The 23,210-nt window shown below is 33.8% G+C and overlaps 3 protein-coding genes across 3 annotated transcripts; 1 reads left to right on the top strand and 2 right to left on the bottom strand.

Annotated features, from left to right (window-relative positions):
* The first annotated feature begins 6,429 nt into the window (after positions 1–6,429).
* On the top strand, positions 6,430–7,846 carry or55c1 (odorant receptor family 55, subfamily C, member 1). Its single transcript, XM_007236790.3, has 2 exons — positions 6,430–6,550; positions 6,749–7,846. Exon 2 carries the CDS (start codon positions 6,770–6,772, stop codon positions 7,715–7,717), a length of 948 nt encoding a protein of 315 aa, XP_007236852.3. The 5' UTR covers positions 6,430–6,550; positions 6,749–6,769; the 3' UTR covers positions 7,718–7,846.
* A 3,877-nt stretch (positions 7,847–11,723) lies between these two features.
* LOC103030401 (olfactory receptor 52K1-like) lies at positions 11,724–13,204 on the bottom strand. Its single transcript, XM_007236791.3, has one exon. It carries the CDS (start codon positions 13,193–13,195, stop codon positions 12,248–12,250), a length of 948 nt encoding a protein of 315 aa, XP_007236853.2. The 5' UTR covers positions 13,196–13,204; the 3' UTR covers positions 11,724–12,247.
* A 7,484-nt stretch (positions 13,205–20,688) lies between these two features.
* On the bottom strand, positions 20,689–22,162 carry LOC103034631 (olfactory receptor 52K1-like). The gene has a single exon (XM_007236902.3). It carries the CDS (start codon positions 21,699–21,701, stop codon positions 20,739–20,741), a length of 963 nt encoding a protein of 320 aa, XP_007236964.1. The 5' UTR covers positions 21,702–22,162; the 3' UTR covers positions 20,689–20,738.
* Positions 22,163–23,210: the final 1,048 nt, after the last annotated feature.

The following is a 23,210-nucleotide window of genomic DNA, read 5'->3' as shown; positions in this document are numbered from 1 at the left end:
TATTATTATTTTTTTGTTGATGCTGTATCCCTGCTGTTTCCCTACAAATGAATAAACGTTTTTTATGTCTATTTTAAATTGAACATTCTTAACAGCTTTTACATGATCTGCCATGTGGGTTGTTTAGCATAGTATGTTATTAGTATTTTTATAAATTACATTTCAGTGTCAGGTCACAGGTCTTTTTATACTTTTTTGCATTAGTAAAGTTTTTTTATTTTATTTAATTTGTCCAGCATAGACCTTTTAAAACATGTAAAGATTATTATTAAACAGTTTAACAATTCATGGCTGTAGAATCTTCCCAACATGACTAGATGTACCTTAATGTGTAATATTTAATTTAATTTTGGTTGTGATTTATGATTAACCGTCAGGTCCATAATCTTTGGACAATAGTCATTTTGCCTTGGTTCACCACTTTAAGAAGTTTAACAAAAACATTGCAACACCAATTGATTAAATCTCAGGCATGTTATGCATAATATTTTTACAATCTGTTCCTTTATTTAATTACATTTAAAGAAGAAAAAGGCTTGGAGTTGATTCCAAGTGTTGAATTTATTCACTGAAAAAAAAAAGATGTAAGTGAAAGAGATCGTCATTAATCTGAAAACAACAGATCTTTCAAAACTACAGCAGGAACTGTAGGAGAGGCCAAGTCAGGTAAAAAAAAAAAAAAGATAGCAGGTAGAAACATACAAATAAAGTTACAGATTATCTCTTTGGTAACTCAAGAGCTTCTTTAGGAAAAGAATATTAGATATTTTTTAGATATTTGAGTTAGTCAACTGTCCTCATATAGAGCCTAAAAGTTGACATAAGTATTTGAATCTGCATGTTGTATATTTGAATAAAATTTACTTGACCATTTTAAGCGGAAAAAAATGTTATGTTTAGTTTATAATATATTATTTTAATTTAAATAATATTTTGGGGTTGTGTACTTGTGAGGTGGTAAAAAAAATCTGATTCACACACTTTTATTTTATGTGTTTAAAATGCTAAGAATATTTTATTTTGTGAAAATTGTAATTTATTATTTTAATTATGTTAATTATATTAATTATGTATTTTTAATAGCAAAATTTCAGCATCTCACAGGTTCAAAACACAAAAGCATTGTTAAAATTCATGAAATAACCTATTAAATGTTTTAGGTTAATTTAGAAGTTATGAGAATTTAATTAAAATATGTGAAATACCGATTGAAATACTTTGCTTTTACTCATGTTTTTATATACTAAAGACAACACTGAGGATAGAGATATCCACATGTGTTTTAGCAACAAGTGTTTTAATAGCAAGTAATTGAATTATCTCTGTTTTAATTAATATCAATGCTCATTGACAGTCTTTATTTGTTCTTGTGGGACTTCACATACTCAGAGGACCTCAGATACTCACAGCTCATATACACATATTTGCTCTGGATGTTACATGTAAAATAATGCCTTTTGTGCATCTTATACAGCTAGCAAAGAGAGGAATATCAATGTGCTATTATATATTATTATTACATTTATATTTTATTCATTAATTTGTAATGATCTTGCATTTAAGCACTTATGTGTGCTTTTTCCCTAGGTAGATTTCTGAGGCAGTTGTTGGTATAGGAGTCATCTCTTAAGTTGGTCCTGTTATCACAAACCACAGCTTCTTCTGTTACTGAATATTTAATCTAATTAAATGGCTAATCCAAAAGTATTTAAATTGTTTTAGTTACCAGGTCTTAACCTATTATTCTAGAATTAGTTTGTGTGCTTTGTGTGATTTTTAAAAATGTATAGTATAGTGATACTATACATTTTCAAGCAGAACATTAAAAATATCATTTAATAGGGTATTTCTGTTGCACTAGGGATAGATGCTGAGGGACACACAGTTTATTAACATTAACATTTTTTGTTTTAAATCATTTTTTTGCTATAAAAATAAAGATTTAAAGGCAGGTAACTGTTAAATCTATATTTAATTGAAGAATTGAAAACCAAGAAAGGAAAAAACAAAAACTATAAACAAACTGGAATTAAAATAGTAGTCGTAAAATAGCAGTAGTAAAAATAATAGTCACGTGTATTCTCCCAAGAAAGAAAAAATGCCTATGCTCCCGTAAGATTCTTATCTTTATATTTTATATCTTTATATTTTATATTATATTTTATCTTGCCTATCTTTGCATTTTTAAGTCAGATTTATGAGATAGAGTCACTTGGAATGACTTTCAGTTAACAGCTGTGCCTCATCAAGAGTTAATTACTTGAATTTCTTGTCTCTTAATGTGTTTGTAAAGTATTTTCAAGCGCAGTCGCAAAGACCATCAAAAGTGGTATGATAAAACTGGCTCTCATCAGGATTGCCCCAGGAAAGGGGCACAGGATAAGTTCATCAGAGTTACCTGCCTCAAACACAGCTCCCCAGATAAGAGCCACCCAAATGCTTCACAGGGTATTCTGGTTTTAAATTTACTACATGATTCCTTATGTGTTCCTTCATAGTCTGAATGATTTCAATATTCATTTCAATATAAGGGAAAAGAAAAGCATTGAAGGAAAAGATGTGTCCAAACTTTTGATTGATTATTGTCACTGTTGGACAAAAACCTTGTGTTTTCCAAATGGCATATTTACAGCAAATGGCATCAAAAAAAAAAGTAAAAGTAAAAAGAAATAATCCAAGTCATGCAAATTTAAAGACCAACTGCCAGATTCATATTATATTATAGTCCAACACTGCAATATAAATGAGAGTTTCTTGTCCAGCTGCTTAATTGGTTAATTATTTAAGCCAGAACAGTATGTTCAAGTGATTATTCTCCCTTGGTGATCTTCACTCTTGCGACTGCAGACAGAATGTTTGTTCTAAGTGTACACCACACTCAAGATCACCAATTATTAAGTCCTTTCTTTAATAAGAAGAACTTATTAGAGAAATTAGACCCTGCAGTTAGGTACACTGTGTAAATCACAACGGCCTGGTTATGTTCACAAAACCCAAGACAGTATTCGGGCACATGTTCTTAATTGGCGAGTCTCTAAAAACTGTGGTTTACACAGTTGTTAATATAAGAGCCATCTCTTATCTCATGGTCCTCATGGTGATCCTTATTACAAACAACATCATATTTTGTTGTTAATAAAACAAATATGAAGGACTGAATAAATTGCTGAATGAAATTAAGTATTGATGACAATGTTTTCATCTCTTTTTGTAGATATTTAATTTACTACATTATTTGAACCCACAAACTGTCCCTTACACTGTGTCAACATTTGTTGATGAATGGACCAATAGAAATTCATCTTACTTTGAATTTTTATTGAAATGTAAGAGTGTTTTATCTCTCTACTGTAAAGTTGCTGTTTTAATGATTCATGTTTTTACTTAACAGTGATGATATGCTTGAATGTTTAAACAGAATATTCTGGAAAAAATGTCATTAGACAGATGGGACAAGGGACAGATGGTGAAGTAGAGTTGCACACTATGTACCAAACCTTAATAGGGGTTTGTCATACCGACAAGTTAAGACTAGGAACCACAGTGACAATGAGATGTAGAACCTAAAACATTCTTAAAAATTATGTCCTGTATTTGGCTATTGTACTGCTATTGTACTATAATCAGGTCCAGTGTAATGAATTTGTTGACATAAGTGAGCTTAGACATACTGTAACCAGGGTTCCCACTCGTTTTATTAAACTTTTTTATATATGGCAACAGTATGTATATGTGACTTAATCCTATTCAGTATAAATTAACCTACTTCCATTTTACCAATGGGAGGCTTATTGGTTTTAGAGCTGTCATTGGAGACAGAACACATAATAAATATGTTATTAATGAAATAATGTTTATGTAAAAAGAAAGTAAAAATCTTAAAATCTGTAGCAAATGACAGGTGACTAGATTCAGTATGGCCACCTATGTGAGCTATCAAAAACAACAAAGTCATTCATCATTGACAGACATTTGTATATATCTGTTAATATGACGGTTCACCCATTAATCAAAATCAATCTTAGTGGCTCAATAGCTTAACAAATATATATACGCTTTAGCATGGGAACTGCTAAATGTTGTGTCAAGTAAAAATTCAATTAGCTATATACAGATCTGGAACAAATTAAGAGACCACTTAAAAATGATGAGTTCTTTTGATTTTACCAAATTGAAAACCTCTGGAATATATTCAAGAGGAAGATGGATGATCACAAGCCATCAAACCAAACTGAACTGCTGTGATTAAAAACAATGGTTATTCCAGCTCTGCATTTTGTATTATTTCAGTCATTTCTCATTTTCTACAAATAAATGCTCTAAATGACAATATTTGTATTTGGAATTTGGGAGAAATGTTGTCTGTAGTTCATAGAACAAAACAACAATGTTCATTTTACTCAAACATAAACCTATAGATAGCAAAATCAGAGAAACTGATTTTTTTGTTTCTCTCTCTCTCTCTCTCTCTCTCTCTCTCTATATATATATATATATATATATATATATATATAGTTTCTCTGATTTTTATATATATATTTATTTCTACAGTTCAGTTTGGTCTGCACTTACCCTCTCAGACCCAGCCTGTATTCCACATGCAGCACTTGATCTTTCCATTCAATATTAACAGTAGCTTGTAAAAGGTCACAGCATAATCCACCTGTTGTCTTTAATTACTTAGTTATTAATCAGTTGACCACAGTTAAAACGATAAAGCTGTACCACAGAATTTTTTTATATTTGTTTGTGAGAAACAAACAAATAGCCTGTACATCAGTTATTCTTTTATAATGATGTACACTAGAGATAAAAAAACATTGATGCCAATTTACAACCAAAATATGTAATTGACCGATATTTCTCTAATTTACCATGCACACTCATGTTGGCTACAAAGTTTGCCTGGAAAGTGTAATGTAACATTTAATCCTGCCATTGGCAAATCGATCAAGGCCATAGTAATAAGTAAAGGAGAAACCAACAGCAGTATCTCCAAACTAAAACTAAAACACAAAACAGAGGCAATCAGTTAACCTCAGTGCTAACTGTAAATGCCTTGACTACTAAATCCTACTAATGCTGAACACTTGCATGCTAATTGCAAAAGATTAATTACTAATTATCATTGACCAGTGTTAGTAATTTAGTTCCATTGGAATGTAGTTGAGAAAAAGAAATTAAATCAGTGTGCAGTGTTTAAAACTTTAGTGTGGCATAAACTCTTATATTGAAGGCGGTTAGGAGCAGTTAGCAACATAATTTTTGTACATGTACAAGATTGGCACTGTTTCAGCAAATATTTACAGCCTGGCACTTGAAGAGAAAACAATAAGACAGCTACAGCTATATTCATTTTCTTTTTTTCCATTTTGGAGCATCTAGAAAAGGAAATAATGGACAGAGGTTAATGCAAAAATGGTAAGAATTTCATATTAGAATGGTAAGAATTTCATATTATTTCAATACAGTTAGGTTTAGGGTTAGGATAGGGGTAACGATTAGGTTAATATTATGTTAAATTAAGGTTAGAATTAGGGATGATGTAGCAAGTTAAGTTTAGGTCTAGGTTGAGAATTAGGTTTATATTCAAGTTGAACTGGGTTCATCTTCTCCCATGGAGCAATTGGGGGTTACTTGCCTTAAAGAGGACATCTTTCAACATCTCAACTATGTAGAGAATCCACTGTTCTGTCCCGTTCAGAGAACTAAACCACAAACTATCCTTAAGCCCATGGCTGCCCCCATAACAAGCAGGTTAGAAAAAAGGTAAATTGGTTGGCTAGAGTATAGTATTTGTTCCTCTTTTCACATCGTAATATGCATATTTACAACATATAGAATAAAAATGTATATATCATATATATAATCTGTACAATGATTTTTTACAATGGACTAAGTCAGTGTAGGGTATTAAAATATATACACAGGGACATGTCCCATCCAATGGAAAATTCAAAGACATAAGCATGGCTATTCCAAATGATGACATGACTTTGACAGTCATTCACAGTTGTAAAATTCCTCATTAACAGTATGTACATATTATGAATAAACATAAAAAAAAACATTTCTCATACTATGTTATGACTACTAAAATACATAAAAAATTAAATACATACTTCTCATTATAATACATATGACAATGTCAGTTATACAAGAAATGCCTTATGTAAGTCTTTGAGGCATGATTCTCCTTTTCCCAATCTTCACTTGATTAGACTCTGGTATTCCTAGAAATTATTTTTTGTACACTGTAGACCCGTGTTCTCTCTAGCTAATACTTGTTGATATGTACTGTTGGATAATCAGGATGTGCTAAGCACTGCACGGACCTAATGCCATTATTTATTTTTAACATATTAATAATTATTCTGCCATAGGACAAGGAGAGTATCATGGGAGGAACAAAGAATATTTAAGATGTTGTAGAGGACAGGTCACGCGGCGAGGAGGCAGAGGCAGCCAAACAGCTCGAACAGCTAATGAGAAGACTGTGCACACATTAAGAAAGCTATTGCTTTCTTTCCCCTTCATCTCTCCTTCTCTGGTACTGGTTCTTTGTGTTATTGGGAAGGGGATGGGGATTCATGATCCTGATGTTAATATGTGTTTATACTTGTTTAGTGAATGTTTGCTGTTTTGTTTAAAATTTTCTGAATTTAGGATTGAAGAAATATGTTCATGTTTGTTGTCAGAAATGTTCCAAGAAAATCAAATGCTGACATTCATGTAATATGTGTTTAAGGTTCAAAGTGAAAGTCAAGAGATGGATAACCGACCAGTCTACAACTTTTCACATTCGGATTTCCAGTTAATTGGATTTACAGACCTGCTCTCATACCGGCCTGTGCTCGCCCTGCCATTTTTCGTCATCTTAGTTTACACAATCACTGCTAACTCTCTTCTAATGCTGGTAATTGTGAAGACGAACAGTCTGCATGCTCCCATGTACATTCTGATTGCAATGCTTGCATTTTTTGGTATTGCTGTTCCAATATGCATTGTTCCAAGGCTAGTGATCAGTTTAGCATTTGGCCAGAATGGAATTACTAAAGGTGAATGTCTTACTCAGATGTTTCTTGTGCATCTCGCTGGCTGTTTTCAGTCCAGTATTCTTCTTTGGATGGCTGTCGACAGACTTTTTGCTATAATTTACCCACTGCGTTATCACGACTTTGTAAATGTAAAAAACTCAATGCTTTTCTGTTCTGTTTTAGTCGTCCGTAATTTTGTATACACAGCTGGAATGGTTGGTCTGGTTGCACCCCTTCCGTTTTGTAGATCAAACCTTGTGTATCACTCCTGGTGTGAGCACACGATAATTGTTACTATGGCCTGTGGTGATGTGACGAAGAATTATTTAGCAGGTATAATAGGTCTCAGCATTCCAAGCACTGACTGTGTTTTTATAGCAGGCTCCTACACTGCTGTCTTTGTGGTCATATTCAAGTCTCCTTCAGGAGAATCTCGTCAAAAGGCCATTCAAACATGCAGCTCCCACTTAACCACTATAGCCGTGGCCTATCTCAGTGCTGTCAGTGCATTCATTGGATATCGCGCAACTACAATTCCACGCGATCTACGCGTGTTAACCAGCCTAAATTATATGCTCCTTCCTGCTTGTGTAAACCCTCTGATTTATGGGATACGTACAAAAGAAATTCGAGTAGTCTTAATCAAATACCTGAAATTTAATAAGGTTGATGCGTTTTAACAATGTGCATTGTTAATTGGTCAGTTGGTTTGTTTGCTGTTTTCAACATGTCAATTTTAAACTAAATGCCAATGAAACTCATTATATATATATATATATATATATATATATATATATATATATATATATATATATTTTTTTTTTTTTCCTCCCTATTTATATGTTCTCTGGTAAATGGGAATAATACTCCTCTAAAGCAGTGATCTACACTGTAATAACCTTTGATTTGTGGGCTGGTGTTCTTCCGTACATTAACATGCAGTCACAACAAGTTTTTCAAAACACACAAAGCAACAAGTGACTACATTTGTATTACTTCCTTCTTATGCACAAAACATATATTTTTCAGATTACTGTAAATTGCTACTTTGTTCATGTTCGAACAAAATGCATTACACTTTTAAAACTTTCTATGGAAAGGTTGTTAATACCAATTTATTTTTAATGATGTGTGTAATCCTGTTCTTTAACATATTCTCACAAAGCAAACATGTATCAGTTGTGATGATTATAAGTGTAAGTCCCTCTGGTCAAATAATCTGTTTTGTTTTTTTTTGTGAATAATGCAATTTTGCTTGTTCTGAAGCATAATGACTGTTTACTAGCTTAATGAGTGTGATGCTAAATAAATAAATGTTTGAAATAATAAATATATTACGCTTATTCATTTGTGCATTATACCCAAGTTTTTAATTACACTAATTTGTAGTTGATTTAATTGGCATTGGACTGATTAAGAGAAGTGTTCTCTCTGGAGATTTGGCATCTTGTTTGCTTGCAGCTCGTTTACTGTGTTTCTGCTGTGCAGTTAAAAAGCCCTTTGTGGATTTAATATAATGTACTTACAGTGAGAAGATAACAGGTTTATTAATAATTGCAAAACATGGAAAACCTTTTTGTTTAGCATATTTTTTTATATTTATTCTTTCTTTTATATGCCAAGAGCAAATAATTCATTAAAATGTGCAAATCTGGGGCTGATCATTGGTCCAACTTAGATAGTAAATGTTTCTGACAAACATCAGTCCGTAATTGGAATGTGATATGACAGTTTTGTTTTGTTCATTCAACGTTATATGCTGTTTATTACTGAACTTGTATGTTGTATAATGTATTTGTGGGCATCCCTTTTTTCTGAATGAATCTTAATTTACATACCTTATGAAGGTAGAGGGTTAGTGAAATTTAACACTTTTGTACAGCATATTTTGTATTCTCGTTGCCCCTGATTGAGTACCAAGGATTGGTTTAGGCCCTAAGGATTCTTGAGAAATATGCTTATTATTATCCAGATTGACAGAAATTTACCAATAATGGGGCAGTTTTCCAGACAGACATTAAGCCTAGTCTTCACAAACAAAGAAATACAGTTTATAGGGTTGGTTTCAGCAAATAGGAAATAAGCCTGTAACAGTTAGAATTACCAGATAATATAATTAATGAGTTTCACCAAAATTGCTCTATTATTATAAAATGGGTAAAAAAAGTCTAAAAAGTTCATTTTTTTGTGAAAGTTTATATTTTTGTAAAAAAAGGTTAAATATATTTTTGGGAGATTTTCATTTCTTGCTTTGACGTCCCAGGAGGCTGTGTCCCTCTGCTGCTGCCGTACCTCCATCAGACGAGTGAGAGCTCTGAGATGGATGATTAATTAATTTTTCCAATGCTGTTGTGCTATAAGATAAAAAAAATGCTTTCCTCTGTAAATTTTTGAATATGTTTTTATGAGAAAAACAAGCTATACGATCACGTACATGTTATGTTAAAATACTGGTTTAAAAAAGAACACTCAGACGAGTGAGAGCTCTGAGATGGACGTGTGCTATACCTGCAGCCGTTCATTGCAAGACGTGAAGGATTATTTGATTTAATCTGTTTCAGAATAAACAGAGTGGAAAGCAGCACTGGTCTGAGACTCATTTACTGACCAAACAGTGGTCGTTACACCTAGTTCTGGACTATACAACATTGTTAATAGAGTTTCGCAACTGAAAGATAAGCCAAGTCTTTGACCAGGTTTGATACCTGTTTGGGAAAACAAAAACAATTGGAACTGCAATTTTGAAGAGGAAACGCCTTGCAAAACATTTTAGTAGCCTGTTAAAATGCTAATTTTGCACATATACAACTGATTGCTACGACAAATCTCATTAGCAACAAGTGCTAAAGTATTAACTAATTATGAATTTTTCTTTCTGTCTTGGACATTGACACTGGCTCCCTTTGAATGAACTGCAAGCTGTCCCGAATTACTGGAGCTCCATGCTGGCTTAGCTAAGCTAAGATAGCAAGTTAACATGCTAACCTACTTATCCAGGTTTAGCTCACTAGCAAGCTAATCTCCTCGGTATGTCTCCACACTGAGGAGGAGGAGAGGGCTGTACACAAACTCTCCTCTTTACTTAGTTCCTGCAGCTCAAATCATTTTCTTTGGTTGAAATTAAAATGTCAGTTGTTGTGCTGTTGCAAAATTATCCATTCGAAAAAAACAAAATACATATTTAATTTTTTTTATTTAATTTAACTTTTTTGAAAAATGTAACATATATTTTTTAACCTAAAATTGACTCTTTTTATTGTTTTATTTACTGACACCCTGAATCATTATTTTTAGAGTGATATTGTTAAGTGTGTTTGCTAAATTTTAAAGTGTGTATAAAAGTCTTTCTGTGTGTGTAGTACTTTTTTTTATTTAAGCTTTTTATGACTTTTTACATAAAGTAACTGCAGGCACCTGCATTCAGATCCAGCATTTTAACTCTAACTTTATGGATGTCACTGCTTTCATGATGTTTATTTGAATGTCTGTCTCAGAAGCTGTTTTCAAAAAGAGCAGCAAAATGGTATCCCATTTTTTAAAATTAAATTTCTTACATCGTTACAAATACAGAGAAGATTTCTTGTCCATTTGATTGCCATGATTTACTTATTCCCTGAACATAAAAAAAAAGAACATTTGTTTACTTCCTAGGTAAAAATACTGTACATATTCATTATCAAATAGACATGTCTTTTGATATGTTTGTCTTTGCTTTAATTGATAAGTCTCTTTCTCTGTCTCTCAGTAAGTATGATGCCACAGGACATCTTTACTCTGGAGAAAAGTAGGTGTGCAGCTCCTGAACCACTAGCCACAGCTGTCACAGTGCTACCACACAAAGCAGGAGGTATTATGGAGGGACAGGAGGCCATCTAACAACAGCAAGATCTCATAAAAATTATACATATACTACTAAATTTACCCCAAGATATTAGTAACATTTGAGCATCATATATTGTACATATGTTACATTTTACAATACTCCTGCAACTAATACTAATACTACAAAAGCTTCTGTCCACTGTATGTGCTTTACAACCTGCCATCTACTCAAGGAAGTTTGCACTGGATTCTCTCCTGTGCTTCTTAATTATTTCATATATTTTATATAATAAAATAACTTTCCTCATGCCCCAAAGGCATTTTACTGCTCTTAAACTGCCATATACCCTTACAGCATGCCAATACATATGATCTAGAAATTTTACTAAACAATATTAACTTTAGTTAACATTGGGTTTATACATTGGGTTATTTTTAGGAAAAACTATTATTGTACCTTCTGTTGGATTAAGTCAAGTTAGGTTAAGGTCAGTTAGAATAAAATTAGTTAAAACTATGATTAGGATGAATTATTAAGATTATTGTTAATAATATGCATTATGCAGTTTCAGATGCAAAACACATTACAAACCACTAATTTAGTCTTTATTCTGTAATGCTAATGTGAATGCTCTGCACAGTTATGTCCTTAACAATGAGAATAATAGTACGTATAAAAAAATGAAGTTAGTCCAACAACAAAAGGCTCATAGCTTTAACTCTTATTAAAAAGATTACTTAAAAAGATGCACACAAAGTGTTACATACATTTTTTAGTAGATCCAACATATATTTGTTTTCCTGACAAATATAAGAATGCATCCAAAGAAAAGTATGCACACTTAAAAAGTAGAAATATAAATAATGAAATAATGATATATAATTTCATTATAATGATTATAATGATTCATAATTATATTTTAGGTGTCCAAACCAAACCTGTTTTCCTGAATTGATCATATCACATGTTCATGGGTGCATTTTAACCTTTTTGTAAGATGTGATTTCTGGAGGTATTTGAACATGCACTGTGATTTGAAGTTTTGTGATATAATATTTAAAAGAGTCAATAATGAAAGTGATTAAACCAACTAATTAAGCTACAAACATGTGAGCTACAGCTTGTTTGGAATGAAAAACCTGCGATCATGCAGGACAGTGCAGAAAGCAAAATACATTAATACATATATAAATGTAAACATGACAGAGTTAAAATGATATGCTTTTTTTTAATAGAATACATACGCAAACAATAATCTGTGCCACATAAATAGATAAAGGTCCAGAGTGTACAAGTCCTTACAACTTGCCTTTTGCAGAATAGAGTCTAAACATCATGACCGTAATTATTTATACATGCTTACATTGTATTTTGTCACATCACATAATTATTGTGGTAAGACTTTCACACTTTTAAATAATTTTAAAAACTGCAGTCTGATTTCTTTTGTTCTCACTCCATAAATAATGGGGTTAAAACAGCTTGGAAAAAGTGCATACATTGTACTCATAAAAATACGGACATTTGAAGAAAAAGTATTTTTAGTCCTATATGACACAAAAGCTGTCAAGGCAAATATTAATGTGAATGTAATGACAATTATATGAGTGATGCAGGTGTTAAGAGCCTTCCAGCTGGACTTCCCTGATTTAATAACAGAGGTAAATATTATTGCATAAGATACAGCAATAAAAATAAAATCCACAGCGGGAATTAGAAAAGCAGTTGAAAGTCCAAATGCATTATTAACAGTCGTATCTTCACATGCCAGCTGAACCAATCCCATGTGCTCACAAAAACAGTGATCAATCTCATTTTTCATACAATAATGCAATTTTCCAGCCAAAGAGACGACGGTGATGTGTAAAAACCCATTTCTGAGCACTGGCACTACAGTGAATTTTAAAAAGTTGGCTAATTGCATATTTTTGTGATAAGAAAGAGGTCTGCATATTGCAAAGAATCGATCTACAGACATCCACAGCAGAAGAGTAGATTGAAATGCACCAACAAACTGAACCCAAAATATCTGCATTAAACAGCCCACAAGAGAAATCTGATTCCAGTCAAATAAGAAGTTGAGCAACATGTTTGGTACAAAAAACATTGGCATAAGCAGATCCACAACAGCAATTAATGCAATTAATACAAACATTGGAGAGTGCAGAGATCTCTTAGAGACAATTAAAAATATCAGCGTGGAGTTTGCAGTGGTACACAATAAAAACATTAGAAAATATGGGATAAACAGAAAGCGTCGCCATTCTCCCAAAGAATAGAAACCATTCAGTTGGAAAGTTGTAAAAGAAACATTGCCTATAGGAAGATTCTGCATGGTATTTAACACTATGGTATAGTATTGAAAAAATATATATATATATAAATGTGCTTAATAAAACAAACTACAAGAGAATAACATTATTTAGTATTGCTGCCAAAGATTACATATAATCGATACAACCACTACTATAATGCTTTTAGAATCTAAATGACAGTAATATCTATAATATCTGATATCACATTAGACAACATTTGCATTAGTCAATTTTATATGAGCAAAATATTGTATTCACATTTAAACAGCAGTGAGATCATTCATTCCTTACATACACCAAATGTATAAAAAAATATCCTAAACATAAAAGATTTCAAGCATTGAACTTTCTATTCTCTAATATTATTGCAAAGTATGTTGTTACCATCTTAAGCAATGCAAGAGTTTTCAAAGCAGTTACAGCATTCAATATTAAGCAGCATTGTATTATATAGTCATTTGTACAAGCATAATGAAAAACAAAAAATGTCCTATCTGAAAACACATGAATAGAAGTAATGCTCTTCGGACAGCCGCATGTCATGTATACTGTATTGCTTTCCAACAGCCTTTTCAGCTTGACATTTAGTCTGTGCTTCTATATGCACCCCGCTGTTTTCTCATGGGGCTGTGTTGTTTTCCTAAAGGCTTTTCAGAGACCGGCATAGATGAGGCATGCTACCTACATACATGCTGTTATATTTCGGATACAAATATTCCCACCCAAACAATGTTAAAGGGGACACATTTATGCAAAAATCACTTTATGCATGCTTTTGTATTTCCACTTGGTTATCGATTGCTCCTATAAACACCTGTTATAAACATCTGTTTTCTGTAATCTGTAATTTGAGTTTGGTTTCAGGAATCACATATTTCTATAAGCTGTTTGGATGACTCCCTTATTCTGACGTCACAATAACCACTAGATCATATGAAGACTCGCCATTTCGATCCGCTGGTTTACCAGCACTGTGCTTAGTCTGAGGAAGGGATCAGTATCTACTGTCCGTGGCAAGTCAGAATGTGAGGAGTTTCGAGTTTCTATCGCAGCTTGCTCATGCTTTGCTGTTTAGCACAAGATAACACTAAAGAGTGGTAAACCCTTAGCATAAACATGGGGTGTGGCCAGCAACAGCTTATTTGCATCAAGAAGTGACAAAGCCCTTAAACGGCTCATTCTGAAAAGGACTGAAACTGGCAAGAATAGAACTGGTGAGATCTGTTGGTATTGCCCATAGGCCTATTCTAACTTGTGTAAAAAGAGTATAATGTGTCCCCAGATTGATATTGGTTGTTTTTCTTTGGACATGGAGGTGTATTAACTGTTGCTGTTTTATGATCCAGTTTCATCATAACGTTTTTGATGGTCTTTGCGACTGTCCTCTAGGATATTTCTTGAGTATTTTTTTCTTTACTTAGTAGTTCTTGCCATAATATGTATTAGAACATTAACTCTACCTCTTCACAACTGATGCTCTCAAACACATTAGGAGGAAAGAAATTCAAGTAATGAACTATTAACAAGTTTAGCACAGTTGTTAACTGAAAGCCATTCCAGGTGACTCTACCTCATAAAGCTGACTGTCATCTTAGCAAGAGGTGCCTACTTTGAAGAATCTAAAATATAAAACATATTATGGTTTGTTTAACACATTTTACATTTTTGTACTAAATAATTCCATTATTCTTTTTATAGTTTGGATGACTTAATCTACAATGAAGAAATAATGAAAAAAAAAAAACACTTAAAATTATGACTAGTACTGTGAATAAAATATAATTAAAAAGTTTGGATGATTTATTTTATTGCCAACATGGACAAGTTTGAATTCCTCTTCAAATGGCATAAAAACTTTTTGAGTGTGGACAAAATCTACCACTTGAGGGCACTCCAGAGTCAGTCCAAAATGAATATATTCTAAAAGAATCACAGCGTGTTGAGTTTATATTGCTGTATGTAATTTAATGAGGTTATAGTTTAGTGTAGCTGGTTAACGGAAAGGCTAATTAAGTAAGTAATTCCCAAAATTGTGCTAAAAGTTCAAGTTTATGGGTCTTAGCAACCAAAAAAGCGGTAAATAAAATGTAAAAACTGGTGTGCGTACAGACTTGCTGGAACTGCGTTTTGGGAAAAGCACATTATATATATTCAATCTACAGTTTGAGTTGTGTGGTCATGTGACTCTGTAAATGTCTTAGTTCTGTTATAACCATTAATGTATGTAGTGCAGTATTTTAATACATGGTTGTTGTGTATTTTAAACCCTGGTTTATCAGCAGAACAGCAGAGACAGTCATTTTGATTTATTATTGACACAATTAACCATCTGTGTAAGTAAATGTGTTATTTTTTATTATATCACATTATATTTTAACCTAACATTGCTATGGATTTAATAATGTCTTCTTCTTCTTCTTTTTCTTTCGGCTTTTCCCTTTTCAGGGGTTGCCACAGCGAGTCATCTTCCTCCAGATATCACTTAGATGAACTTGCATATTTGTTTTGGCAAAAGTTTTATGCCGGATACCCTTCCTGACACAACCCTCACCATTCTCCCGGGCTTGGGACTGGCACAAGAGATACACTAGCTTGTGCTTCCTAGTGGCTGGTTTTATGGATGTAATAATTTATAACAACAAAATGTAAAATAATTTGAGCATATCAATGAAAAACGTCTCTTTTCTGCTCCTAAACAGGTCTATGCACAGACTTGACCAGATGTTGGAATTGCTGCAGGCCAAGAATGGTAAGATTGTGTTAAGTGATCAGGAGTAGACCACCAACCTTACTTACACTGAAGACTATGGTTTACGTATTAAGATGAAGACAGTTTTTTTTCTCCTTATAAATCATTGCAACTTAGAGAGACTTACAGCAAATTTGTAAAAAAAAAATATTAGATCATTTGAGGAAGCCTGGTCACGTTTCTTACAATATATTGAGAGCTGACTGCTTTGTTTATATATATTTTTATAACTGTTTTTTTAGTCTGTCTTGTCATTGTTTTATTTCCTTTTTTCCTCTCTCCTTCTTTTCTCCCTCCTCTTCCTTCTGTGTATGTTTGTATATGTGCATCTATAAATAAAATGAAATAAAATAAAAAAGATGAAGACAGTTTTAATGGAGCAGTGATACGATACCTACCTTTTAGAAAAGAGCTCAGACTAGACTTATAATAGCGGACAAAAATATATATATTTTTTTTCTTTAATAAAGTTGTTTGGTTTTGAAGACTGACGGAGTGAGACTATTGGAAGCTCTGGCGGAACACCACCCCGAGGTTTTGCTGCCTGTGCTGCTTGAGGTTTGCAGAAACGTCATAAAGGTGGTAAGACTGTGACACACTTACTTACTACTATATTAATTCGATTATAGTTCATAATTTATTATTTGTATTTTGTTTACTAAAGCGACTCTCTTTGAGTGAGTTGGAGACAGAGTTGTACTGTGCTTCTTTCATCCCCACTGTCTCCACAGGTGAAGAACCTGCTCTCTGTAGTGTCTCGCCTCTATACACCTACACACCCACCTGCACCTCTCTATCTCTCAAGTCTGTGGGAACCAGGGCTGAGGGTCTCTCTGCTCCGCTCCCCCCTCCCTCGCGCTCACTCTCTGTATTCAGAGGGTGAGTGTGTGCGGCTGTGACCGAAATGGCTCCCTATTTACTAGTTAAGGCACTATTGAGTATGTCAGCCATTTTTCTTTGAGTGTCCGAATCTTAATGCCCGGATCAGACTAAACGGTTTTAGCCCGATTTTGACCCGATTTTGTCGGCGCTGACAAATTGCGTGCGTCGGATCCGAATTTCAGTGTAGCGAGCGACAAAGGTCCGTGTAGTGTGACAGTCAAAGAACAGTAATTTGATCTAAGCGACGCCGTCAGAGCGTCCGACGGAAAGAATAGCATTATCTATTTTTTTTATATTTTATCGTCTAGTTTGACACGCTCCATGACGTGCTCCCTGACGCTGACCATATGGAAGACAGAGCGTTCTGTGGCGCACAGATGTAAACACGGGAAAAGAAAGCAGGACGGTGCTCCTGCAGTTCTCTGGACCAGCGAAACAGAAGAATAATCTAATAATCATCTAATAATCTACTTCATCCATGATATATTCTGTTTACAGGCACTGAAACCTAAGTAGCTAAATTACCATACCTCAAGTTCTCTCTGAAGTACACGAAGCATGTCATGTCTATTTGGGTCACAGAGGAACAAGCCAACAGTCGCTTTTCCCTCTTTTTTTGTTTTTCTGAGCACAAAAACAATACCATCACGCAAGGGACTTCTGTAGCCATGATTGTCAGATTCTATGCTTCTCTGCATTGACCTATAAACTCATGCGAGGACGCGGGCGATGATTGGTCGGTGACTAACGTGTAGTGTTGCCAGTCCCCCGAGAACGACACGAAACGAAAATAACTGCTTAATCTGACATAGTAAACATCGTGAGGGACAAAAATGTCGTTTGAGGGCACTAAAAACTCCCATAATGCACAATGATTTATAGTAAACATTGCTGCTTACTAAGCGAGCTAAATCTATCCCAAAATGCATTGCGGGTTTGGCTACTAAGCAACAGACAGCTGAACAAATGGAGCGGACAGCGAGCCATCAAGGTTGCCAGACTGTTACAGTGGGATTAAGATAAAAACCAATTCACTGGGTAAAACGTGTTTCAAATCTGCCAAAATACTGAGAAAACCATCCAAACAGCTGATGTTCATCATATCAACAATATTACAGGGTTTATTTCATCACGATCTTAAGCCAGGCGGACACTGTGCGATTTTTGTAATCGGAATGCGTTCTGGAGAGCTCACACTGCACGTTTGAATCGTTTGTCGTGTATGACCAACGCCTGCGATTCATCTGCACACACTGTACGGTCCGACTGACCTGCTGCGACGGGGGAGCTTACACTTCACGTCTAAACGCAGCCCGTAGGCGGAGCTTTCTTTGCGTACAAACTCTCGCTTCAACACAACATGTCGCCTTGCAAAAGAAAGCGCTTAGCTTTACTTATTTGTGCCCTGTTGTGCGCTGAAAGTCCACGGAAGAGACGTACAGGGACTCGCAGGTGGCTGAGGCGACGTGGACTCTACGGGTTGTGCGTTTTACAGAAGGAGAGCGCATAGAAAAATGACTGCGCGTCAGGCTGCGAAAGAAACACCAGCAGCTTAAATAAAATAAAATGATTTTATTTCTTATTCTGTTTATTGTTTATGTAAAAACTGGTTTTGCAACACTGAATATTAAACAAGCAATCGATTATACACACTGGATAGGGACCCTCATTTACAGTGCCGCTGAGCATTAACAGTTTAAAAGGGATTAAAAATATATATAAAAAATAGAAATAAAAACAGACATTTATTATAGACGAATAAAATATATACGTAAAAAAGGAAAAATAGGACCTTTTAAAAAGATCATAAAAATTGACATAAGGTAAAAAATTTATATCTTATGAAGATATATATTTAATGATTTGATTAATAAAAGAAGAAAAATAATTAAAATGAATAAATAAATAATATAAAATATAAACTAATTAAAAATTCGTTTAAAATAACCCAGGCTTTCTGCAGAATAATCAAAGTTTCAGTTAGTTTCAGTTTCAAATCATGAAAACAGCTCACCAAAACCTCAAACTATTCTTTATATTTGACAATATTTACTTACAGGTCCTTTGCTTGTACTTACAGGCCCTTACTTATTTTTATTCAACTGAACTGAGTTTTATATTATCTGTAGCCTCGCGCTGAATTCAGCTCCGCACTGCGAAAGAGAGCGAGAGAGGCGCAGCGCATTTTGTCCGATTTATCTTGATTAATTATCAGTACATTTATTAGCTTTAGTAAGTTTAATAGCATTAATTTTACTACACTTCTCCGACCTTATTTATTAAAACGTTTATTTTAGAAGACAGAGGTTATTATGTGGGCAATGCCGCGCGCAATGCCACACGCTGCTAAGCTGGCTTTGCGTGGCTAATATTCTGGAGCACTGGACGAGATTTTAATTAATAAATGAATATATTTATAATTTTAATAAATTTGCCCTGGCGAAAAGAAACGAATTATAAAATATAGCTTTATATTTCTGTGCATGTTTTAAGTTTTATATAATTGACGGGCAGCACCAGACGCTGACAATGTGCTTTATTTTTCAGATATAATAGCAAAGTGAAATAAAATAAATTTATATTTGTCAAAGTTATTTTCTCTTTTAATTTATTTTTTCAAAAACTCCAGCTATTGACTGAGAATAAGCATCTGTTGAAATTATTAAACAGCAGAATGCCTGTGTCTGCTATATTAAGCTATAAGTCTGTGTACCGAACATAAATATAAATCCTTATAACTGACAGAAATAAATATGACTAATAATAATTTATAGTTACTGTGCAGATTTTTGGGAAAACAGGTCGTGACGTTAAGAAATCGGCCCGCAAAATAGCTCACTCTGTGAGACAAGCGGCCAAAATTTCTGGCATGTCAGAAATCCCTGGTCGTGTCCGACTGCTCATTCGCAGCTCCTATGGGCAATTAATCGGACATCGCTTCCCCTCTCACACTGCACGACAAACGACGCACGATCAAGCTAAAATTCGGCCCGATCATGAAATTCAGTCGCATCCGACCAGATCGGGCTTAAAATCGGGCTAAAATCGCACAGTGTCCGCCTGGCTTTAAACAAAATACCTTAAATATCTTAAATATTACTAATTACACTAATTTCTCTCTGTTGTTAAATGGTTGCTAGGCAGTTGTTAACATTTCTGAGGTCATTGCTGGGCAGTTGCTATAATTTCTAAAGTGGTTGCTATTGTGTTTCTATGCGGTTGCTAAGGTATTCCAGGTTGTTGCTAAGGTGTTGGTAAGTGGTTGCTATCATATCTGTGATAGCTGGTTAGGTGTTGCTAAGGTATTCCAAGTGGTTGCTAAGCCCACCTGGGTCGTCCCCCAGGTCCCCCTTAGGCCACATGTAACAGCATATGATTACATGGGATTACATCTCAACCTGTTTACACATAAAACTAAGGGGGAAAATTCAATAACAAACTTTAAGTTGGTTTGGAAAAGCACGCTAATAATGCTCTAAAAAATGCACTAATAACGTGCTAATAACATTGAAAAAAGCACAGTAACATTACTTTTTAAGTTTTCTAAGTACTTTTCTGAAAAGAGTTATAACACCATTAAGATATACAGGCTTAGAGAATTACATTAGTAACAAATATATTAATATCAGACATAACATTAACATAAACTACAGAATGAATAAGTTAATTGTGGCAGTACCAAATCCACCACAAAATAAGAATATATACACTGTGGTCACTAAGTCTAACATATTACAAACAAGGTACCTAGGGCTTAATCAACAAATTACAGTAACTATTCTGCAACCATTAAACTATGAAGTTGTCTAGTCTGTAATGGCATGAAGCAAAAATTATGAACTAATTTTTTTATATTGATAATAAATAGCAAGACACACAGTGTATATTTATGCACGCTCACTTTATTATAAGCATTTTGTAACATCCCAACATTACAGAGTTAAAGCTTTTACACAGTTAAATAGTTTGAAAAAATGCAGTCTGATCTCTTTTGTTCTCACTCCATAAATAATGGGGTTGAAACAGCTTGGAAAAAGTATGTACATTGTGCTTACAAAAATACGACTATTAGGAGAAACATTATTTTGAGTCCTGTATGACAAAAAAGCTGTCAAGATAAACACTAAACTAAATGTTATTACAATGATATGAGTGATGCAAGTATTGAGAGCCTTCAAGCTAGACTTCCCCGATTTCATAACAGAAGTAAAAATGATTACATATGATACAGCAATAAAAATAAAATCTACAATTGGAATTAGAAAAGCAGTTGCAAGTCCAAATACGTTATTAAAAGTTGTGTCTTGACATGCCAGCTGGACCAATCCCATATGCTCACAAAAACAGTGATCGATCTCATTCTTCATACAAAAATGTAATTTTCCAGCCATGGAGACCATAATGATATGTAAAAGCCCATTTCTGATGACAGGCACAATAATGAATTTTAGGAAATTGGTAATTTGCATGTGTTTGTGATAAGAAAGGGGTCTACATATAGCAAAGAACCGATCTAAAGACATCCACAGCAGTAGAGTAGACTGAAATGCACCAACAAACTGAATCCAAAATATCTGCATTAAACAGCCCACAAGAGAAATCTGATTCCAGTTAAATAAGAAGTTGAGCAGCATGTTTGGTACAAAAATCATTGGCATAAGCAGATCCACAACAGCCATTAGGCCAATTAATACGAACATTGGAGAGTGCAGAGCTCTCTGGGTTATAATCAAAAATATCAAAATAGAGTTTGCAGTGGTACACAATAAAAACATCAGAAAATATGGGATGAACAGAAAACGCCGCCATTCTCCCAAAGAATAGAAACCATTCAGCTGGAAAGTTGTAAATGAAATATTTCCTATGGGAAGATCTTGCATGGTGCTTAAGGCCATGCTACAGGCAAAACGATATGCTCACTACAGTGAACATAAACAGAAAATCATTATTTAGTTCATTATTCAGTACCTGTATTTACTATCAGTAATTTTGGTAACTTTCATAATGCTATGCAAGTTTTACACGAGCTACTTATATTACTCACATTTAAATTGCCTTTCAATGTGAGACTCTTCATTTCTCCTATATGCAGGATTTATAAATAAAAACATCTACCATGCACGAAAAACCATTTCATGACACAACGTGTATATATGGTCATCATAAGAAAATCATGGAATTTTCATAACTTCATAAGATAACATATAACAGAAGCTATTATTATTTCATGTTTTTTTTTCCCATACACTGATTCCTGCAAAACAAATGAAATGTAAAATAATAAAATTATAATGTTCCCTTTACAGCAAAGATGAGAATGCCAAGAATGCTGTATTGTACAGCCACATATCACATGTTCTGTTTTGCTTCCAAACAGCTGATAATAGCTTGGCATTTGTCTCTGCTTCTATATACACTCACTCTGTTCTCATGGGGTCGTGCAGGCAGCTCAGAGCCTGGCATGGAAGGGCCTTGCTATAGCCATGCTGTACTCTGTCTCATACAAATATTTACTCCCAAACCATATAAAAGATATATTTTTTTTTTAATAAAGCTGTATTTCCTATGGCTGGTTTCCAAAGAGCATATTATAAGTATACAGCTCTGAAAAAAAATAAGAGAACACTTGTGTTTCTGAATCAGTTTCTCTGATTTTGCTATTTATACGTATATGTTTTAGTAAAATAAACACTGTTGTTTTATTCTATAAACTACGGACAACATTTCTCCCACATTTCAAATAAAAATATTGTAATTTAGAGCGTTTATTTGCAGAAAATGGGTAATGGCTGAAATAACAAAAAGATGCAGCGCTTATAGACCTAAAATAATGCAAAGAAAACAAGATGATATTCATGAAGTTTTAAGAGCTCAGACAGATCAATATTTGGTGGAATAACCCTGGTTTTCATGTTCTCCTCCACTAGTCTTACACACTGCTTTTGGATAACTTTATGCCACTCCTGCTGCAAAAATTCAAGCAGTTCAGCTTGGTTTGATGGTTGTGATCATCCTTCTTCCTTTTGATTATATTCGAGAGGTTTTTAATTAGGTAAAATTAAAGAAACTCATCATTTTTAAGTGGTCTCTTATTTTTTTCCAGAGCTGTATATAACAATTCTGACAACCCATGCCATGATTTGACGTGCAGGATATATTTGGGCTCGAGAAATGTCAAACAGACCATCTGTTTTTTGTTTTTTTTGTGGAAGGGCATAAAAAAATAAAAATAAACAAAAACAATTATAAAACAAAAAAATATACAATAACTATTATAATCCAATTAGAAACAACAAGCAACATTTATAAAACATACAGAACAGTGGAAACAGTTTTGCTTACAAACAAAACAAACAAAAAAAAAATCAAGGCCATAATTTACTAATTGCATGACATGAGATAGT

Source organism: Astyanax mexicanus, chromosome 18 (assembly GCF_023375975.1).
Source record: "Astyanax mexicanus isolate ESR-SI-001 chromosome 18, AstMex3_surface, whole genome shotgun sequence".
Classification (NCBI taxonomy): Eukaryota; Metazoa; Chordata; class Actinopteri; order Characiformes; family Acestrorhamphidae; genus Astyanax; species Astyanax mexicanus.
The sequence above is the reverse complement of the archived record's forward strand: the minus strand, read 5'-3'. Positions and strand labels throughout refer to the sequence as shown.

Coding starts and splice junctions, on each gene's coding strand:
- LOC103030401 (XM_007236791.3), bottom strand. CDS start 13,195: ATGCAGAATCTTCCTATAGGCAATGTTTCTTTTACAACTTTCCAACTG.
- LOC103034631 (XM_007236902.3), bottom strand. CDS start 21,701: ATGGCCTTAAGCACCATGCAAGATCTTCCCATAGGAAATATTTCATTT.
- or55c1 (XM_007236790.3), top strand. CDS start 6,770: ATGGATAACCGACCAGTCTACAACTTTTCACATTCGGATTTCCAGTTA.